At 37.4% G+C, this 20,003-nt stretch overlaps 1 protein-coding gene across 1 annotated transcript in view; it reads right to left on the reverse strand.

The window, feature by feature from the left end:
- LOC109419544 (histone acetyltransferase KAT7) overlaps window positions 1-14,547 on the reverse strand; it is a 127,334-nt gene extending 112,787 nt beyond the window's left edge. The window contains exon 1 of the mRNA XM_029859362.2: window positions 14,371-14,547. Coding sequence (XP_029715222.1) covers window positions 14,371-14,523 — 153 coding nt within the window. The 5' untranslated portion in view covers window positions 14,524-14,547. The remainder of the gene's footprint in view (window positions 1-14,370) is intronic.
- Between the last annotated feature and the right edge of the window lie 5,456 nt (window positions 14,548-20,003).

The following is a 20,003-nucleotide window of genomic DNA, read 5'->3' on the forward strand; positions in this document are numbered from 1 at the left end:
CTATTACAGAGTTTATCAGAAAGGACATTGTTGCGATCATGGTAGAGGTACCAACCACTAGGGGTAAAACTGAGATCGTTGTGGCTTCAGCTTACTTTCCTGGTGATGTTCCTGAGGCACCTCCTCCTGAGATCGCATCATTTGTCCAATTCTGTAAAGAAAACAACAAATCGTTTATCACTGGCTGTGACGCCAATGCACATCACACGGTTTGGGGTAGTACGGGTATTAACAGTCGAGGTGAGTCACTATTAGAGTATCTGTCTTCCAACAATATAGACATTTGCAATAATGATGATAAACCTACTTTCTCAAATGTAATCAGACAAGAGGTCTTGGATCTAACACTGTGCAATGCTGCAATCTTTGACAAGATCACAAACTGGCACGTGTCAGATGAGATTTCTCTATCTGATCATAAACACATAATCTTCAATTGGAGTGGTGGAGATTATTCTAGAACCGCATTTAGAAATCCCAGGAGGACAAACTGGGATCAATATGTAGAATTGTTGAATACGCATTCATTTATAATGGGAGAAACTATTGATTCAACCCAAAAGTTAGAATCATTTTCTCAAAGGGTAAATGAAAGTATCATCAATTCCTTTAACGGAAGTTGTCCCACCATACAATCGTCTTCTACTAGAGACGTGCCATGGTGGAACTTAAAACTGGATCGCCTTAGAAATCGCCTCGTAAAATGTTCAATAGAGCGAAACAAACGGGAGATTGGACTCAGTACAGGAAAGCCCTGACTGATTACAACAACGAAATACGAAAATCGAAAAGAAAATCTTGGATGCTGACATGTGAAAACATAAACAGCACTCCTGTAGTTGCAAGACTACAGAAAACGCTTGCAAAAGATCATTCAAATGAATTGGGAAACCTGAAGCGCAACGATGGAGCTTTTACCAAAACTCCTCGTGAAACTATGGATTTAATGATGGAAACCCATTTTCCAGGTTCGGTTTTAAGTGTGGATTCCAATGATACTATATCTCTGGAAGGTGAAGGATGTCCAAGTATAAACTCATCGGAGTCAACTAGTACAATAAACACCGCCTCAGATTTAGCTGTTGAAATCTTCACGAAGGCCAGAGTGGAAAATGCAATTAGATCATTTCAGCCTTTTAAATCTGCAGGAGTTGATGGAATATTTCCAGCACTGATTCAAAATGGAGAAGCGGTGTTGGTTCCACCACTAATTGAGATATTCAAGGCTAGTTTAAGATTGAATTACGTTCCATCAAAATGGAGACTTGTAAAAGTTATCTTTATACCAAAAAAGGGGAAGCGAGACAAGACGCATCCCAAAACATACAGGCCAATTAGTCTTTCTTCAGTTTTGTTGAAGACTATGGAAAAGGTTTTGAAGGATTTTATCAATTCTTCTTACATAAAAGAGCATCCCCTATCTGACTTCCAGTTTGCTTATCAATCTGGTAAGTCAACGGTTACGGCACTTCATTCGCTAGTAACAAAGGTGGAAAAAACGTTTTCAGCAAAAGAAATACTGCCCCCACTCGCAAAACAGTCCCATATGAATAGGAAACCCAGCAAAGATGGGACTTTTATGCGAGTGGCGGCAGAATAGCTCTATGCGCCTTTTTAGACATAGAAGGAGCATTTGATAATGCCTCCTATTCACCTATTCATCTATGAAGCGTGCCATGGAGAACAAAAACTTCGACCAATGCACAGTGGGAAAAATCGACCCAAAAAACGGATCTTTTAACGCCGCTGGTTTCGGTACGTGAAGTTGACCATTTCTGACGTAAACAAGTACGAGAAATCGATTGGTGCCAAATTCATTCGCCGCACGGCACGGGAAGTGGTCCATTTTGCCCCATTTTCCTTTTTTCATACAAAAAGAGAATTAAAATGTTCTTTCAAACAACCAACACGACTGTAGATCGTTGAAAATAACTGCAGGTATAATTAGAGGTTAATAGCAATCATAAAAATAAATAAAAGATCCTTTCAAATGTTTATTTTGCCCCATATGCCCCAACAACTGCTGGAAATTGTGAATTTTACATAACTATGAATGGATTTTTAATGTTGCAGATTTGAAGTTGATTTTTTTACATAAACAAAAAGCACTTGATCTATTATCACCAGATTCAACTTCAGAAGTTGTCCAATTTGCCCCATATTGTCCTATCTTCATAGAAAAATTAGATTTTAAAAGCATTTTTAAGAAACAGATACTGCTATGGAACATTGAAATTAATTTTAGTTGCAATTGGAAGCTAACAGTAATCATGCGCGTATGTGAAAGATCATTTCCCTATTTTACCCTACATGCCCCAAAAACTGCTGGTTAATAACATTTTTTGTATTGTTTGTAATGTCGTCACTGGTTGCAATACATGAAGTCATATATACAAATACGGTTTATCGATTAGCTTTAGAATCATTCACGGGAGGGTGCAAACAGGATTGTATGTCATTCCCCAGAAACCCATTCCCCAGAACGACATTCCCCAGAATGAAATTTCCCAGAATGACCCAATCCCCAGAAATCCATTCCCCAGAATGGGACATTCCCCAGAAAATTATTCCCCAGAATGGGACATTCCCCAGAAAAATATGTGAATCAAAAGTTCCATGGAAATTCTGGTGAATTGTTTGTTTTTAAAGCTCAAGGTGATTTAGCCGAACTCCAGCGGAAGACCAGAACACTTTAGCGTGGTGTCAATCACCCTTCCATCCAGGAAAATTAAAAATCGTTGAATGAGATAACTTTCAAATGGAAATGGTTTAATGAAAAAATATTCGAAGGCACACGGTGAATGGCGCCTTGACGGTATCCTAAAAGAATAGCCTGTTGATTGAAGAAGGCAAATTTCAGATGAAAAAGTCAGCCATTTTATTGGACGCACCTCGGAATGACTGTTTCAGCAGTACGTTAACTAGTAGAGTTCCACATTTTTGCATGAAGTTTATTTATATAGGGTGCCTGTACCAGTTATCGCACCACCTAAGAAAAACCATTTTTACAAAAATAAGAAGAAGACCAACGAATGTAAACAATAAGTCAAATGATTGATTAGTTTTCATACTTTACAGGTAAAATATAAAAACGGAGCCAAAACTACTTTTAGTATTTATTACGGCGTGTGCCAATGATAGGAACCCTGTACCAGTTATGGACGATTGTATGTCATTCCCCAGAAACCCATTCCCCAGAATGACATTCCCCAGACGACCATTCCCCAGAATGGGACGCTCCCCAGAAAACCAATCCCCAGAATGGGACAATCCCCAGAAAACCATTCCCCAGAATGGGACATTCCCCAGAAAAAAAAAATAAAAAAAAACAATATCAAGTCCAAAGAAATGTGATTGAACGCAACTTATGCCGCTCAAAACTCAATCACGTTTGAACCCCTACGCTCTACGTATTTTTTTTTGTATAAAGCCTCGGAAATCATTGTATCACGCTTTCCTTTTGCTAGATAAATTTTCCAGTAGCCTCTGGAATGAAGATTTCAGCCTAACAATAACAATATGAAAACATGCCCTCAGAGTATGAAATTTTTATGAAAATGCACGTTTCGAATCCACCATATCTATATATATAAAAATGAGTTTGAAGTTCCTTTGAGGCAACAAAACTCAAGAACGGGTGGACCGATCAGCATGAGTCTTGCATGGTTCGATTCGTATTCGTGGTGGCTGTGTTTTTATGTACAAAAAGTTACGAAAATCAACTAGAAAAGTTAGAAAATTGATAAAGTACTGATTTTTAAGAACTGGGCAGAAACATGATCGAAATCAAACCAATCTAGAGTGTGGTGCTTAAATTAGCTCAAAAGCTGTCAAACCACCACAAGATTGGCAAGACAGAGTTTGCCGGGACAGCTAGTAAAATATAAATATGATAAGAAGAAGGATAATTCTCCTATGTAAATAAAATAGCACATAGCAGGTTAGCAGTATCAAGGGATGACTTTAGGAAACGATGTTGGATCATTTTGCCAAGGGCACTCAGGCCGAAAGGTCAGCACGATGAGTTTCAAGTCTGCAGTTATGGAACAGGAAACAGAACGGGTTTTTAGATTTCTAATAATTAGCTACTAGGTACTTCTACTAGGCTTAGACGCGATAATAGTTTCTAAGGTAATAAAAGCTTACATGGGCAGCAGTTTCAGCGCCAATAAATATATTTACAGTAAAACTAGTAAGAACAGCCTATATTTAAAAGAAGGGTGAATTCATGGTTTGAATATTAGCATTATCAGCGTTAAAACTATTTAAGCAGTAAAACTAGAAAGAACAGCCTATATTTCAAAGAAGGGAAAATTCATGGTTTGAATATCAACAGTTTCTGCGCCGAAAACTATTTTACCAGTGTATTCTTCCTAAACAGTGCTTAAAGAAGGATAAATTGATGGATAAAATATCAGAAGATTCTAACTCAATAATTATTATAACAGTATTATAAGCATTTGGCCTAATGGTCATCCGGCTTATTACCCGGAGGACAACTTATGTTAAAAGAAGGCCGAATATCATATGAGTGCATTACGTGTAATTGTCATATATACACCTGCCATAAATAATTGAGTATTTTTTAAGTGCCATTGAAAGTCAACGAAATAATCAATTCTTCGTTTATTTATTTCCGAGAATTGAAATAAATAATTGTTATAGCAGCTATGACTAATTGATTATTTATTGTTTGTCATTTGAAGTTACCTTTTTTATGAAAATAAAAAGTGATCCTAAATTTCTAAAACTAAATTCTAAATCCTAAACTGTCGTTTTGAATTTTGGCTTCCACTCATATAAACCTTCAGACTGTGTGCTACTGTGTACAGCAAGCGATGTTTTTTAATGAGTTGGTCGAAATAATAGGTACATCCCGACTACTGGAAGACATAATAGAACTATTGCTTTTGTGATACTCAAATATAGATACGCATCAATGTATTGGTAGAGTTAAAAGCCATGATTTAAACTGTTGTACCTCATTGTACTACCGAGCGTCCATCATGGCTGAAGGTTTTTTTGCTCTCAACAATGCGTACGAGTACAATGGTGAAAATTTCACCATTATAAAAGATGGTCGATCGTTTAAATTATTACATGATGGCTTCATCTACCATAAAGATAAAGTGGTAAGTAATTCATTTATCGAAACGTAATTTTCTGTTGTAATTATGATTTACTTTCTGTTTGAAAAAAAAAAAATAGACTCCAGAAACGTGGTACTGGCAATGCTCATTGCGGAGGGAACAAGGGACTGCCGAAAAATGCCCTGGTCGAGCAAGGACAGCCGTGACCCACGGGACTCAAACTCTATTGAGCTGCACGGAGCATAGTCACATGCCTGATCCACTGGCCATCGAGACTGCAAAATACAGAGCTAAGTTAAAAAGGAAAGCTAGCGAAGGAACTGAGAAACCAGAGAAAATTATTCGAACAACAGCGGCACAGTTTTCTACAGATGTGAGTGCAACATAATTTGTGATAGAATACCATTTGCCTAAAGTTTATTTCATGCAACCTAGAGTCTGCATTGCGTGCAATTTCAAAACAAACATGCTTTTGATACGATTGTTTTTGTATAGGTACAGGCTACTTCGTCTAAGCCAGCTCAGCGCAAAATGATCCAACGGAAACGCAAGACTGCAAAGCTTCCACATGACCCCGATGACTATGACTGCATTGATGAGCAGTTTACAATGACGAATGACGGAAAACAGTTTTTGTTGAAGAATGTGGAACTAGAGGAAGGCCGATTAATGATCTTCAGCACGCTGAACAACCTAGTGCGGTTAAGCAAAGCTAGGGTAGTAATTGTTGATGGAACATTTTCATCGGCGCCCAAAGGGTTCAGACAAATATTTACCATTCACGGTTCTATTGGTGGTGGGTCGGCTCCAAAATTTGTACCATTCGTGCATATTTTGCTTCCATCGAAAGGCAGAAAAGTCTACAAGAAAGCGCTGCGTTTCTTGAAGAACATTGCGAAAGACAACGGTATTGACCTGAATCCACCAATCATACTAACTGATTTCGAATTGGCTGAAATCAAAGCGATTGAAGCAGTCTTTCCCAAGTCAGAGAAGAAAGGTTGTTTCTTTCATCTCAGTAAGAATTGGTGGAAGAAAATTCAGGATTTACGGCTGAGAGGAGAATATTGCAGGAATATCAACGTGCAAAGAGCTTTTCGTCAAGCTGAAGCGTTGGCGTTTTTAGAACCTAAAGACGTACCGAAAGGCTTCAAGCTTGTCCAAAAATCATCGCCTAAGTCCATGCAGCCTTTCTTCAAGTATTTGGAAAGGAACTATGTTTTGGGAACAGGCAAGGGAAAGCAAAAAGTTCCACCGCGGTTCCCTCCAAAATTGTGGTCGGTGCGCCAGAATACCTTATCCGATTTGCCACGAACAACAAATGCGATAGAAGGTTTCCATAACAAGTTTAATTCGCTGTTCAAGGGTGGAGGAGACCAAAAGTTCTATGCGGTACTCAAGGCATTTCAGGAAGAAGAACAATCTACGTCATCGGAGTACATGAGGTTTCTGCAAGGAGAGCATTGTGTGAAGCGGATTAATAAGGCTCTGCTGAACAAAAATGAAAAGTTGAAGCGAATCATTCAACGCAGGGCTGATGAAGGTTTAAGCATCCAAGACAGTATTCAAGGCATTGCTTCGATTTTGAGCAGCAAGTAGAACTCTTCAATACAAATTTGATCATTACAATGCGTTTTATATAATAAATTATACAATAAAATAAAACTAAAATAGTTTAAAAATCTATATAAATGTGATACAAATTATTGAGAAAACATTTCAAAGATATTCTGGGGAATGTCCCATTCTGGGGAATGGCTTTCTGGGGAATGTCCCATTCTGGGGAATGGGATTCTGGGGATTGTCCCATTCTGGGAAATGGGGTTCTGGGGATCAGCATTCTGGGGAATGGGTTTCTGGGAAATGACCTACAACCAATATAGTCTTTATTTATGTCTTTTTGATAACATTGGTTTCAGTACCAATGCGAATAAGGGCAATTAATTGATTCATTACATGACAACTCAGGGCAAATTGGGGTAAAATGGACAGCTATTCATACCAATCCGAGAATGATTCTGGTATTAATCGATAAACCGCATTTGTATATATCAAAAATGATCAATGGCTTCATGTTTTGCTACCAGCGATTCATCAAAACCATACAAAATATGTTAATATCTAGCAGGTTTAGGGGCATATAGGGTAAAATAGGGAAAAGATCTTTCATATCTGCGTTGATAACTGTTAGCTTCAAATTGAACCTAAAACTAATTTCAACGTTCCATAGCAGTATCTCTTTCTTATAAATACATTTTAAATATAGTTTTTCTATAATAATAGGGCAAAATGGGGCAAATTGGACAACTCCCGAAGATGATTGTGATGATAATAGATCTAGCACTTTTTGTTAATGCCAAACAAATCAACTTCAAATCATAAATAGGAAAAAGCCATTCATAATTAGGTAAAAGTGTGAATTCAAAGCAGTTGTTGGGGCATATGGGGCAAAATAAGCATTTACAAAGATCTTTCAGGCATTCTTGTGATTGATATTAACCTTTAATTACACCGACAGCTATTTTCAACAATCTACAGTCGTGTTGGTTGTTTGAAAGTACATTTTGATTCTCTATTCGTATGAAAAAAGGCAAAATGGGGCAAAATGGACCACTTCCCGTGCCGTGCGGTGAATGAATTTGGCGCCAATCGATTTCTCGTACTTTTTTACGTCAGAAATGGTCAATTTCACGTACCGAAACCAGCGGCGTTAAAAGATCCGTTTTTTGGGTCGATTTTTCCCACTGTGCAATGTATCATACATTGGATTTATACTGTGCTTGCAAAAAGAGAAATCATCTTTGAGCTGGGAAGTTCTTCTATAACAGTAAGGGCAACGAAAGGTTGCCCTCAAGGAGGAGTCCTCTCACCACTAATGTGGTCCTTGGTTGTAGACGATCTTCTAAGAAGCTTGAAGGAAAAAGGTTTCGAAGTTGTGGGCTTTGCAGACGATATAGTCATAATAGTGAGAGGAAAGTATGACGAAACTGTTTCGGAAAGAATGCAAAGGGCTCTAAACTATACACATTCATGGTGTATTAAGGAGGGCCTTAGCATCAACCCGTCAAAAGTCGTAATTGTCCCTTTCACTAGGAGAAGGAAGATCAACCTAAAAGCTTTTCGGCTTGGAGGGATACAAATTCATCCTAGTGATCGAGTCAAATACTTAGGTTTGATACTGGATGCTAAACTGAACTGGAATGCTCAAATTGAGTCCGTGATCGGTAAGGCAACAAGTGCGTTCTGGTTATACTCCAAAACTATTGGCAGGAAGTGGGGCTTGAAACCAAAAATGATAATGTGGATTTATACTGCCATAATCCGCCCAAAAGTGACTTATGCTTCGTTTGTCTGGTGGCCAAAAACAAAAGAGGTTACCACGCAATCAAAGCTTGTAAAAATTCAACGTCTTGCGTCCATTGCTGTTACAGGAGCGATGCGAAGCACACCATCAAAAGCTTTAGATGCGATTCTCAATCTGCTACCTTTGCACGAGTACGTGCAATTAGAAGCAGAAAAGGAATTGCTGAGACTTGAACGAGTTGAAAAGTATATGCCAGGTGATCTTGTAGGTCACCTGAGCATTTCACCATACTTCCAAAATAGGCCAGTAATGAAAATGATTTAAGACTGGATGAAACCTGTGGAGAACCATGATGTTCCTTATAAGTTGCACTCGTGCAGATTGGGAAGTCGGAGGTCCCACTGTTCGTCAAGGATCAATCAAATTCTATACAGATGGCTCAAAAGTTTGAATAAAAACGGGAGCAGGAATCTACGGCCCTGGAATACAAATTTCAGTGGCGATGGGACACTATCCTACGGTGTTTCAAACAGAGATTCTTGCTATTTTGAAATGCGCAATTATCTGCCTTGAGAGAAAATACAGATATGCAAATATTTGTATTTTCTCAGATAGTCAAGCTGCACTAAAAGCATTGTGCGCTTACAAATGTACTTCAAAGCTTGTCTGGGAATGCATTCTTTCACTGCGCAGGCTGTGTCAAGGGAATTCAGTAAACTTATACTGGGTTCCAGGTCACTGTGGCATTGAAGGGAATGAAATGGCAGACGAGCTTGCTAAAAGTGGTTCCAATTTACAGTTTGCTGGCCCAGAACCATTCTGTGGTATATCAAACCATACAATTAAAATGGATCTGAAACGCTGGGCTGAGCAGAGGGTGATATCCAATTGGATGGATGTCAAAAATTGCAATCAGTCAAAACGATTTATAACACCAAATGCTTATAAAACCAAAAAGCTCTTAGAGCTCAACAAGAGAGCTCTATGTACATACACTGGCCTAGTAACTGGACACTGCCCGAGCAGGTATCACTTGAAAAATATTGGCCATATTCAGAGTGATATCTGTTGTTTCTGTAATACGGAACGTGAAACCTCGGAACATCTGCTTTGTAGTTGTGGTGCTTTATACACGCGCAGGCAAAGATTTCTAATTAGTGGTTGCTGGCAACCCAGTGAGATCTGGTCTGCAAAACCTGGGAAGCTCTTGGAGTTTATCAATTCCATTGCACCTGACTGGGAGACGACGCGTCGTGGCAGTAGCTGATTACTTGACACATGGTAATTAGCTGGCTAGATGCGAATATCAAAACGGGACATGCCACAAAAGTTCAGCCTATTGGACGCAGTGGCTTAATTTCCCCAACAAAAAGGAAAAAAACAAAGGAGGAAAAAAAAGGGTCTGGGATGGCTGAAAAAAGTCTACGTAGCTTATGGACAGCGTCTAATCTGATTGTTTTCCATACATTACTAAAACTTGCAAAGGCAGCCCTCGCCTTCTTGAACCGTGAACCTATGTCGATCTTGGTGCAACTATCGGCCGCCATTTAGCTACCAAGCTATTGGAAGCTTTTAACATTCGCCACTGCCGAGTTGCGATCGGGATCTCGATCGCGTTGCATTGTTCGGCGGAAAAAGCGCAAAGTGACGCGTGTTTGGGGCAGTTGCAACGGGGATCTTAATCGCGGTGTATTGTTCGGCAGGGAAAGCGAAAAGTGACGTCCTGTATTTTGTTATTTCGCATTAGGGTGAACAATTTTCAGATAGGGTTGCCCTAAACATCAAGGTTTAAAAAAACTAAAAATTTATATTTTTATCAGAATATTCAGGAAATTTGGCGTAACATATCAGAAAATCATATGTATGTTTTTTTAGTTTTTGAGATAGGGTATTGTACCATTTGGGCAGGTGTACCTATGTTGGGCACTTGCCGCTGTAACTAAGCCAATATCAAACCGATTGATTTGAATTTTTGTTCAGGGTTAGATACTGTACGTGCCTAACTCTACACACTTAATTCAGATTGCCGGGATCTCAGCATTTTTCCATTCTTTTGCCGAGATTTGCACAGCCGAGTAATCAGCAAACAACAATTTTGCTGAGATCTCAGCAATTTTGACAGTTCATTGCTGAGCTTCGGCAATCGTTTTGCTGAGAGTCAGCTAACAAATGTCACTTTTTGCTGGGATATCAGCTGATAGTTTTACTGAGCAGACGGCTGTGCGCGTTTTTGCCGAGCCCGCAAATCTGTTTTGAGTGTGTATACAAAGTTTCAAATCAATCGGTTTGAAACTGACTTAGTTATAGCGGCAAGTGCCCAAAATAGGTACACCTGCCCAAATGGTACAAGACCCTATGTCTTTTTGAATACAACACACTTGCAATAGAAAACTTCGAAGAAATGCTCAGTCTGAACAATCAGTCAATATTCATGAGAATCTATCTTTTCTACATGTCATCTGATATAAGCCCCCCAGGTTATAATCCTCCTTGTGTACACTTCACCAATGACAGTTCCTTTCTTGGATATGATCTATCCATGGAACAAGCTATTCATGGAATAGCAGATCAACTTCGATGCACAGTCATACCTCGATATAACGTAACTGCATTTTTATTTTCGTTATCGAAGTTACGTTACATCGAAACAAGTTGTTTTCTTCCAAATGTCGTTTTAAATGTATATTTTGGAAAGAAAATTGCCCTACAGATCATGTTATTCACTCAACAGTGGTTTTCAACCTTTCTTATATATTTTTTTTTTTATCATTAAATCTATCTATATATATAAAAATGCAGTGGCATACGTGGGACCGCGCATAACTTTCAAACGGAAGGTCCGATTTTGGTCGTCTTTGTTTTGTTTTGTTAGTTTTCACCCAAGGAAGGTTTATGAACCGAAAAATATTGAAAAATTGAAAGTTTTTGAAAATCGATTTTCCTTACATTTTGACCGGGGACTTGGACTTGGCTTGGGACTTGAAATGTCAAAAAACGCAGTAGGCAAGACAAAGTTTGCCGGGTACAGCTAGTTTTATACATTTCTAAAAGTTTTTTAAAAGTTTACATCTGAAACTAGCCAAACGTCAAAAGTTCTCTGTTGGTGTGATTATAAGTAAGAAATCTTTCCAGTATGTGACCTGACACGAATGCACTTTTTAGTGTAAAGTGTCATTGATAAATAAATAAATAAAAAAATCCAGTATGTGACGCAAGAGTGCATGTACATCATTTCATGTACCGCAGTGAAAAGTTCCCTGTGGTTTCTCTAGAGATTTCTGTAGGATTCCTCAAAGAGATTCGATTGCTGGGATCGCTCCAAAAAAGCTCCAATATCAACTGTTCAACTCCAATATGAACTTATCCAGTGCTTTTTGATGGCATTTTTAAAGGATTTTCAGATTCCGCTAGAAAAACAACTGTGATTTCTCAGGAAGTTTCCCCAGACGTAGGTCGAGACTTCATATGTGTGATGTCAAGACTTTTGTCCAACCATTACTCGGTAGGCGCACATTTGCATTTGCACATGCCTCCAGAGCACTATTAGTGGATACCCTTAATGCCCGAGGTAGACAACCCTTTGTTCCAGTACAGGGTGCGGCAGGAAAAAATGCGAAAAGTTCAAGGCACTATTACACGCTAAATATGGGATATATATGACTATTTTTTCATGACAGTGTATCAGTCAATTTCTGTATCCTAGCACTGAAAAATAAAAATGAACATATTTGATGTTTAACATGTGATAATGTAAGCCTAATAAGCGGGTATCAATAAACTGCGCGCCCAATGGTCATTAAACAAAATGACCATAACAGTAACAAAATTAGCTTAAATTCGATGAACAACCAGACCACACTGATCCAGAGCCATGTAGTTTCACATATTAGATGAAATAAGTACATATATTTGATGATACTGCAGAGAAAATTTAACATTTTGTTTTATCCTATACGAAATTTAGCGACCTGTGTACTTTTCTGCGGTTTGAAAATTCTGATAGTCTTCAGCTTCAGGCGCCGCTCTGTAAAGGTTAGTGACCAAAATGGGAAAATTTTCAATTAACTTTTCAGAAAACTAGCCTATTAGAGATCATGGAACGTTGAAACATAGATTGGTTAACGTCAAATGTACGAAAACGAGGTTTGAAGTTGAAAAACAGTTTCGCATTTTTTCCTGCCGCATACTGTAGGGTAACCAATATAATTTGCCCGTGTAGCTGCCGGCTTAGAATAGCACTACGGACCACCTGTTCCGGTGGTAAGAGTCCACCAAACAGGTAACCCCAATCCAAGGTGTCAGGCGACCCATGCTGAGGGATGAATGGTTGAGGGGGTTTAAAATATGCTCGATCTTTAACGGAGCCCGTAGCGTGGGCAGATCGCCTTTTTGGGTTGCGTTGCGGTGAAAGATCTACCAAACCGAACCCTAGTCCTAACTGCTTCCAACTAATGGAACAGCATAACTTAGTAATCAAAGGAAACACTTAGGTCCTTATTACATTTTACACCTTGTTGAAAGTGATAGGTCTCGGTTTTAGGTGTGGCCGAGATAGACCTTGAAACAGGGACAAATGGATTAGTATTCCTAATCTTTTATTCGGTGTTCACTAGTTTGAAACAGTAAGGACTAGGGTTCCGATGCATGGTCAACATCGGTATCATTTCTTGACTTTATCGTTAGGGGATCCGATTTTGACTGAAAAAGGAGCGTGTTCAAAGCGGAACCTATCAATCAGAATCCTCCCTTGCGATCAAGTTGAAAATGACTACTGTAATAAAACCGAACACTTTATAACTTCTCAATGGTGATAAAGTAATACGACATGCACTATACAAATGGCACGGGATATACCACAATAGATCAAATATTGGTCGCAGTGGTTTATGTTCCGAACAGAGAAAAACAAAAATATAATTTGGGTCCCCATATATTTTGGACCCCCTGTGTCCTATTATCACAACTTACACAGGTTTAATGATGAAATGACGGAAATTTTTAGAACCATTCGCTAAATAAGATCGCTCTGCACGGGAAGCAATCATTACCTCACTGGAAATATCCATATTTGCCTTGAAATTATTTTTTGCCAATCTCGTCATCCGTGCGAGTGTCGCATCATGTTTACAAAAAGAGATTGCGGTGCTGAGGAAACTTGTAGATGTAAACAAAAACGTTTATCATTCTAGCGTATTAAATTCGCAAAGTTCGTCTAATCAGCCTTTGTCAATCAAGTAATTAGGATGTGATCAAGCATATTCAAGCGACAAATTCTTCCAAAATAGTTTCAAACGAGTTTAAACACCGGGTGTCCAAAACATATTCTGAAGAGGGTCCAAAATATATTGGGGTGTCCAAAACAGTGAAAACTGAAGCTCCAAAAATCAGTTATTTTCATCAAATTTTCAGCCAGAAATGACCTTGTGGGTATTTTTAACGGACAGTGGAGACTTTTACGAACATACTAACATCATCATTATGTGTAAATACCCTCTGAATCAGTTTGATTTTGAATTAAATTCAAACCAATGTCCTCTAGGGGTCCAAAATTCAACCGTTACCCTAAGGGATGTGTTGGGAACCCGCTATCTCCGCTATATGCACGCCATTCACGAGTTTCTGGTATAAAAGTTCACCTCGCTTGTGTTTCTTCCACAGTTTTTTTTTCTCTGTTTTATCTTCTTTGTTTTCACAAGCAAGTCCTGGCCATCCGGAAGAACAAGCCCAATTCTCACCTTGCCCATCCTTGAAAAATGTCACTTCTTAATCTCGAGTTGCCACGAGTACATTGGCCCCCATTCAGAACTAATCACTACAAGTTGTTGATTTGTATGTAAACATAACAAAAAGAATGTCGGCTCCGTAAAGCTTTAAACGCGATTGAGCCTTCAATAAAGGAACTAGTTAAAAAACCCAATAACAATTATTTCACGGGACGAAAATATAGTACAACATTCACAAGAACAAAAACCTCACCTGTGATATATCCTTGATGCTGAGCGTGGTGCCGGCCCGGGAACACAGGTACGCCAGTAGTACATCCTTCCAGTAGGATCGGTACGAAATCAGCCCCAGATCGGACAAAGGTTTCTCAGGTGATCCAATTTTTCCCTCAACACGTGTTAGCATGTAACCTGAAAAGAGAAGAAAAAGGACGAATATTGTATTAGGCATTGCATTGCATCAAATGGGTTTTGCATTGGTAATACAGTGATAGACATTCGTTTAGCCGAGACCAAAAAAAGTGTCAGGAAACCCATACAAAAGATTTTATGATAAAACTTTTTTATCGTAGTGATAGTATATCTAGTACTGTTTTATAAAAATGTGATACATCACACTTACATATACACTGAAACAAAAACGAGGGTAAAAACACTTCAAATGTCATTTTTTGCCAAGACATTCGTTTAGCCGAGGTAAATGAAAAATTGGTTTTCAATAGTTTTTTTGCAATTTCGTGAATATATTTCGAGGATATACTCCAAGGCATTTAGTTTATGTCGTGTTAGCAAGATAATTGACCTTAAAAGTTTATTTATTTGTGAAATTCAGAGAAATGTTATAAAAATATGTCTCGATAAGGAGAAGCGACGATAAACAAATTTAATTAAGAAAAATGATTTCTGTAAACACTCAAACGTAAGCTAGATTAGTAGTTTTGAAAATATGGCACAGAATTATTGTTAGAAATGTTCAAATTATTACATAAAATGTCATGAAAAAATTAAGTATACTAGTTTTTCGTTGTTTAAACTTTAAAATGGGAGTGATAAAAGCTAAAATAAATAGTTCTGCATTGAAATAAAGATGTGCCCTAATGCCTGTGGAGTATACCTGTTTGATACTAGCATCAATAAATGAGTTAGAAGACTACTAAGTGGAAGAACTGCATGTAGTGTCAGAATTGTTGTACACTGTTTATTTAAAAGTGGATGCTCATAAAAAAATGCAAGATATGGTCAAACAATTGGCTTGTTTCATTCAATCTGGAGAAATATATTATAAATGAGTCTTAGTTGTGAACCACATTCATTTTTATTATGATTTATTTGAAAAGAAAGTCTAAATTATGAAACAAGTAATTCATGCTAGAAATTTGAATACTTTCAGTGCCATTTCTCGAAATATGAGCCGTCCAATGTATGTTATTTCAGCCAGAATACAGTCTGGAAGGTATTGGGAGCTATTAGAAGACGTAATAGTAGTAAACGCTGTGATTTATGCTAGTGAAACCATAATATTTCATCAAAACAATACTTAAATACGTGATATTTTGATGGTTTGCGTTATATTTTTCTGTTAAAAACATTGTTTTTCGTAAATTTTCAACTTGCTTTGATCATGAAACTTTCATTGCATTCTTTTGAAACACTTCCGATAAAAATAACTACATCAAATCTCAATTTGCAAACATTTACAATAATATGACATATTTATATGAGATGCATGCAAAATTAATATGGCAACACTTCCAAAAACTACCTAATTCATGATTTACAAGTCGATCTATAATGCAGGTCACCATACAAAATGACTTTATTGGATATTTTTCGAAATTTGTTAGTTTTTTATTATGGAATTCTAAAAAATATTCAATTCGGCTAAACGAATGTCTAGGCAAAAAATGACATTAAAAGGGTTTTTACCCTCGTTTTTGTTTCAGTGTATATGTAAGTATGATGTACCACATTTTTATAAAACAGTACTAGATATACTATCACTACGATAAAAAAGTTTTATCATAACATCTTTTGTATGAGTTTCCTGACATTTTTTTTTAAATTTTTTAGCCTCGGCTAAACGAATGTCTATCACTGTACACTCCCGAAGTTTGAAGTCACCCCCCTTAAAAACATGTCATTTTTTAAGCCCATATCTACGCCAATTTGCGTCCGATTTCAAAACCCTAGGTTTCATTCAAAAGATAATAAGTCAATGTAACTTAACTTTGGACAAGATTTGAGTGAAACTTTGATAAAAAAAATGTATGTAAACTTAACCCAAAATGGCCTAATTGTCTAAAAAAATAATATAAACTTACGGCTGGAATTGGGTTGACCAATTTTTTTATGAGAGCGGTAATATGAACTATTTTATATAAGTTAAAAGCTTTTAACTGCTGTTTGCCGAACATGGCTAAACAATCTAGGAAAAAAGTTATTAAATAAATCAACTCTTGGTGTCATCGACCAAAAGTTTGTAGTCACTAAATATCGTAAAATATGGAAAAGTGATTTGTTGATATCTTTGTCATTTTTCATTCAATATGAATTCTTGGCTTGTTTGAAACATAATAAGGCCGTTTCAATTATTTATTTCACATTTGTCCCATCACTTTTTGGCTGGTCGAGGGGGGGGTAAAAATAATAAAGCATTTAATCTGAACAGGAATTTAGCAAGACCCGATATTTTGATAAATGTTTTTTTGTGTGCCACTTCAAAATGCCATATTTCGCCAAAAATTTGTGGAGGGGAAGGAGAGACATAAAGTCAAAATGAAATTTGTATCCGCCTAAATGGACATTGGACATAGACATTGAACCACACATATATGTTAAAATTTACATACTAAAACTTAACGTAAAATTGCCTCATTTTTTTAAATGTGGTGAAATGTGTTAACTTTACATAACATTTTTATACATAGAAATTGTTAAATAGGGTATGTGTGCCATCAGTAATCTCACGCTCCCATATTCATCCTATTCGAAAACAAGCGATTACGGCACCGATTGATTCCGTTCTTTGTTTGTTCATGGGTGCTCACTTCTAACAAAAAATACAAAATTAAGAATCAAAACAAACAGCGCTTCAATTCTTTGTTTTTCGTAGGATGAAAATGGGAACCACATGCTTAATAAAAGAACCAATACCCTACGTTAAATTAAAGACATCAAACGTGAATTTAGTTTATTATCTTTGAAATGAGCCAAAAATATTTAAAATTGATAATGATTGATCATAAATGATAAACGACAAAGATATTACCAAATCCTTTTTCCGTGTTTTACGAAAGTGGCCCAAAACTTTTGGCTGATAGGGGAGATTACCTATTCTCGGCCATTTTGTTCTCTTCGTCTTTGGGGTTTTTTTTTTTTTGAAACCTATTGAACTCAGAGTTGGTCTCAAATCTTTCCCAACTAAGCTGAATTATATGGTCAAGTTTCAGGCAATTTGGCTGACAAAAACCCTTCTTGACGAAGAGAACAAACCTGCCGATAATACCCATTGTCACCCTACATCATATTGAGGGGTGACCCCAAACTTTTGGTCGATGACACCAAGAGTTAATTTACTTAATAATTTTCTTTCCTAGATTTTTTAGCCAAGTTCGGCAAACAGCAGTTAAAAGCTAATGAAAATAGGTCATATTACCGCTCTCATCATAGAATTTGGTCGACCCAATTCATTTTTTAGAAAATTTGACAACTTTGGGTTAAGTTTACATGCAAATATTTTTGCAAAAGTTTCACCTAAAACAAGTTCAAAGTTCTCTCTCTCTCTCTCTCTCTCTCTCTCTCTCTCTCTCTCTCTCTCTCTCGTTTGTCGGGTGAAGATCACTGCGTCCAGATTTTAGAACAGGTGTGATATAACCTTTTGCTGTGAGGTACGCAAGTTATCTCAGTAACATGTTTGTCACTGAGATACCTTAGTATCGTCTGAACTCAAGACCATCTATTATTGATGAATAGAGATCCTGAGTTACAGTATGTGACTCCCCCATTCTGGCGAGACTAGCTTTATAAAGCCAACCACGTCCTTGGAGGATAATATCCATATGTCAGCAGGCCCTAAAAAGGGCTTGCTGAGAACTTTGAACCTACGTTGGGTGAGTGCACTGCAATAGCAGAGGATGTGTTCTGATGTTTCCCTCTCCTCGTTACAGAAGCGGCAATTTGAGGTTTGGATTGCTCCGATCTTTTGTGGATGATATCTGCAGGGGCAGTGTCCAGTTATTAGACCGGTGTAGATGTTGAGATCCCTTTTGTTGAGACCTAATAGTTGATGGGTTTTCTTGGGGTTTATCGTTGCGAGCATTTTGGATTGGCTCGTATGGGGAAGTGCATTCCAGTTTGATGTGATTTGACTGATCATATATTTGTTCAGTTCCATTTTTACAGAGCAGTCTGAGATCCCGCAGAAGGGCTCAGGGTCAATGAACCTTTCATTAGATCGATTCCTGGCTAGCTCATCAGCAATCTCGTTTCCCTCTAGATCCGTATGTCCTGGGATCCAATATAGGTAGACTCGATTGCGTATGGATAAGTTTTTCAAAGCCAGAATGCATTCCCACACTAGCTTTGAGTTACAAGTGTAGTTATTAAGCGACTTAAGTGCCGCTTGGCTGTCAGAGAAAATACATATTTTTGCAAATCTATACTTTCTTCTCAGGCATAATAACACGCATTCTAATATTGCATATATTTCCGCCTGAAATACTGTGGGCCACTCTCCTAAGTGGACAGAGATTTTTGTTCTAGGGCCATAGATTCCGGAGCCTGTCAGATTATTCATTTTCGAACCATCTGTGAAGAAATTTATAGAGCCTGTTGAAACGCTGGGTCCATCTCCTTCCCACTCCTGGCGGGAAGGAATGAACACATTGTAAGGTAAGTCATAATTGACTATCGTTTCCATCCAGTCACTACAAATTCCTAATGTGGGATTTATGGCAAATTCATTTAATATGCTGAGGTGACCCGTAAGGTCTCCCGACAGCAGTGTTTTTGTTTTCTTTAACCTTAGCAGTTATCGACCAAAATAGTAAAAATCTACTTTACCGACATAGTTGGCAGCTGAAAAAAGTTTCTTATAATTAAAACTCATTAAAACATGAAAAAATACAGCTGATTGATAACAGGTTTTGTTATCATTTAGTTATCGTTCAGAACTATTTTATCGACCAAAATAGTAAAAATCTACTTTACCGACATAGTTGGCAGCTGAAAAAAGTTTCTTATAATTAAAACTCATGTTTCAACTATTGCGCCCAGTGGGTTTCGAACCTTGATCGAGTGATTATTTTTAGATTCGAGGTCCACCAGACCCTCAGTTTTGGGAAAGCTTTGAAATGTGCGTTTGGAAACTGATAACATATTTTGTTATCGTTTAGTATTTTTATGTTATCGCGATAGACCAAAATTAATGATAACTAAAATTATTATCATCTGATTATCATCAATTGGAAAAGATGGTACCGTAAAATGGGGTAACTTTGATAGTTTTTCAGCGAATTTTCTTAATATTTTTCCATGTAACAGTATTTCTCCTAGTTTTATATTTTTAAAACAAGTACTGGGGTATCAGTTATCAATTGCAATTGAGAGATTCGATAATCTGAAATATTTTGGGTTACTTTTAGTTTTCCATTAAGCGAGAATCCGATTTTCATTTTGGGGTAACTTTGATAATGCCCTGAAAAACACCTCAAATCTTAAAAAATAATCACAGATTGAGATCTTAGGAGTATGAACATGATGAGAGAAGCCTTGTGGAATATATCAGATAAATTTTTTATTTCAAAACATTGATTTTTACTAAATTCTACATATAAAAATGTGTTTGTGGAGTACTGAGTGAAAAACACAGTGAATTTAGCTATCAGA

The sequence above is a fragment of the Aedes albopictus genome, chromosome 2 (genome assembly GCF_035046485.1).
Source record: "Aedes albopictus strain Foshan chromosome 2, AalbF5, whole genome shotgun sequence".
Classification (NCBI taxonomy): Eukaryota; Metazoa; Arthropoda; class Insecta; order Diptera; family Culicidae; genus Aedes; species Aedes albopictus.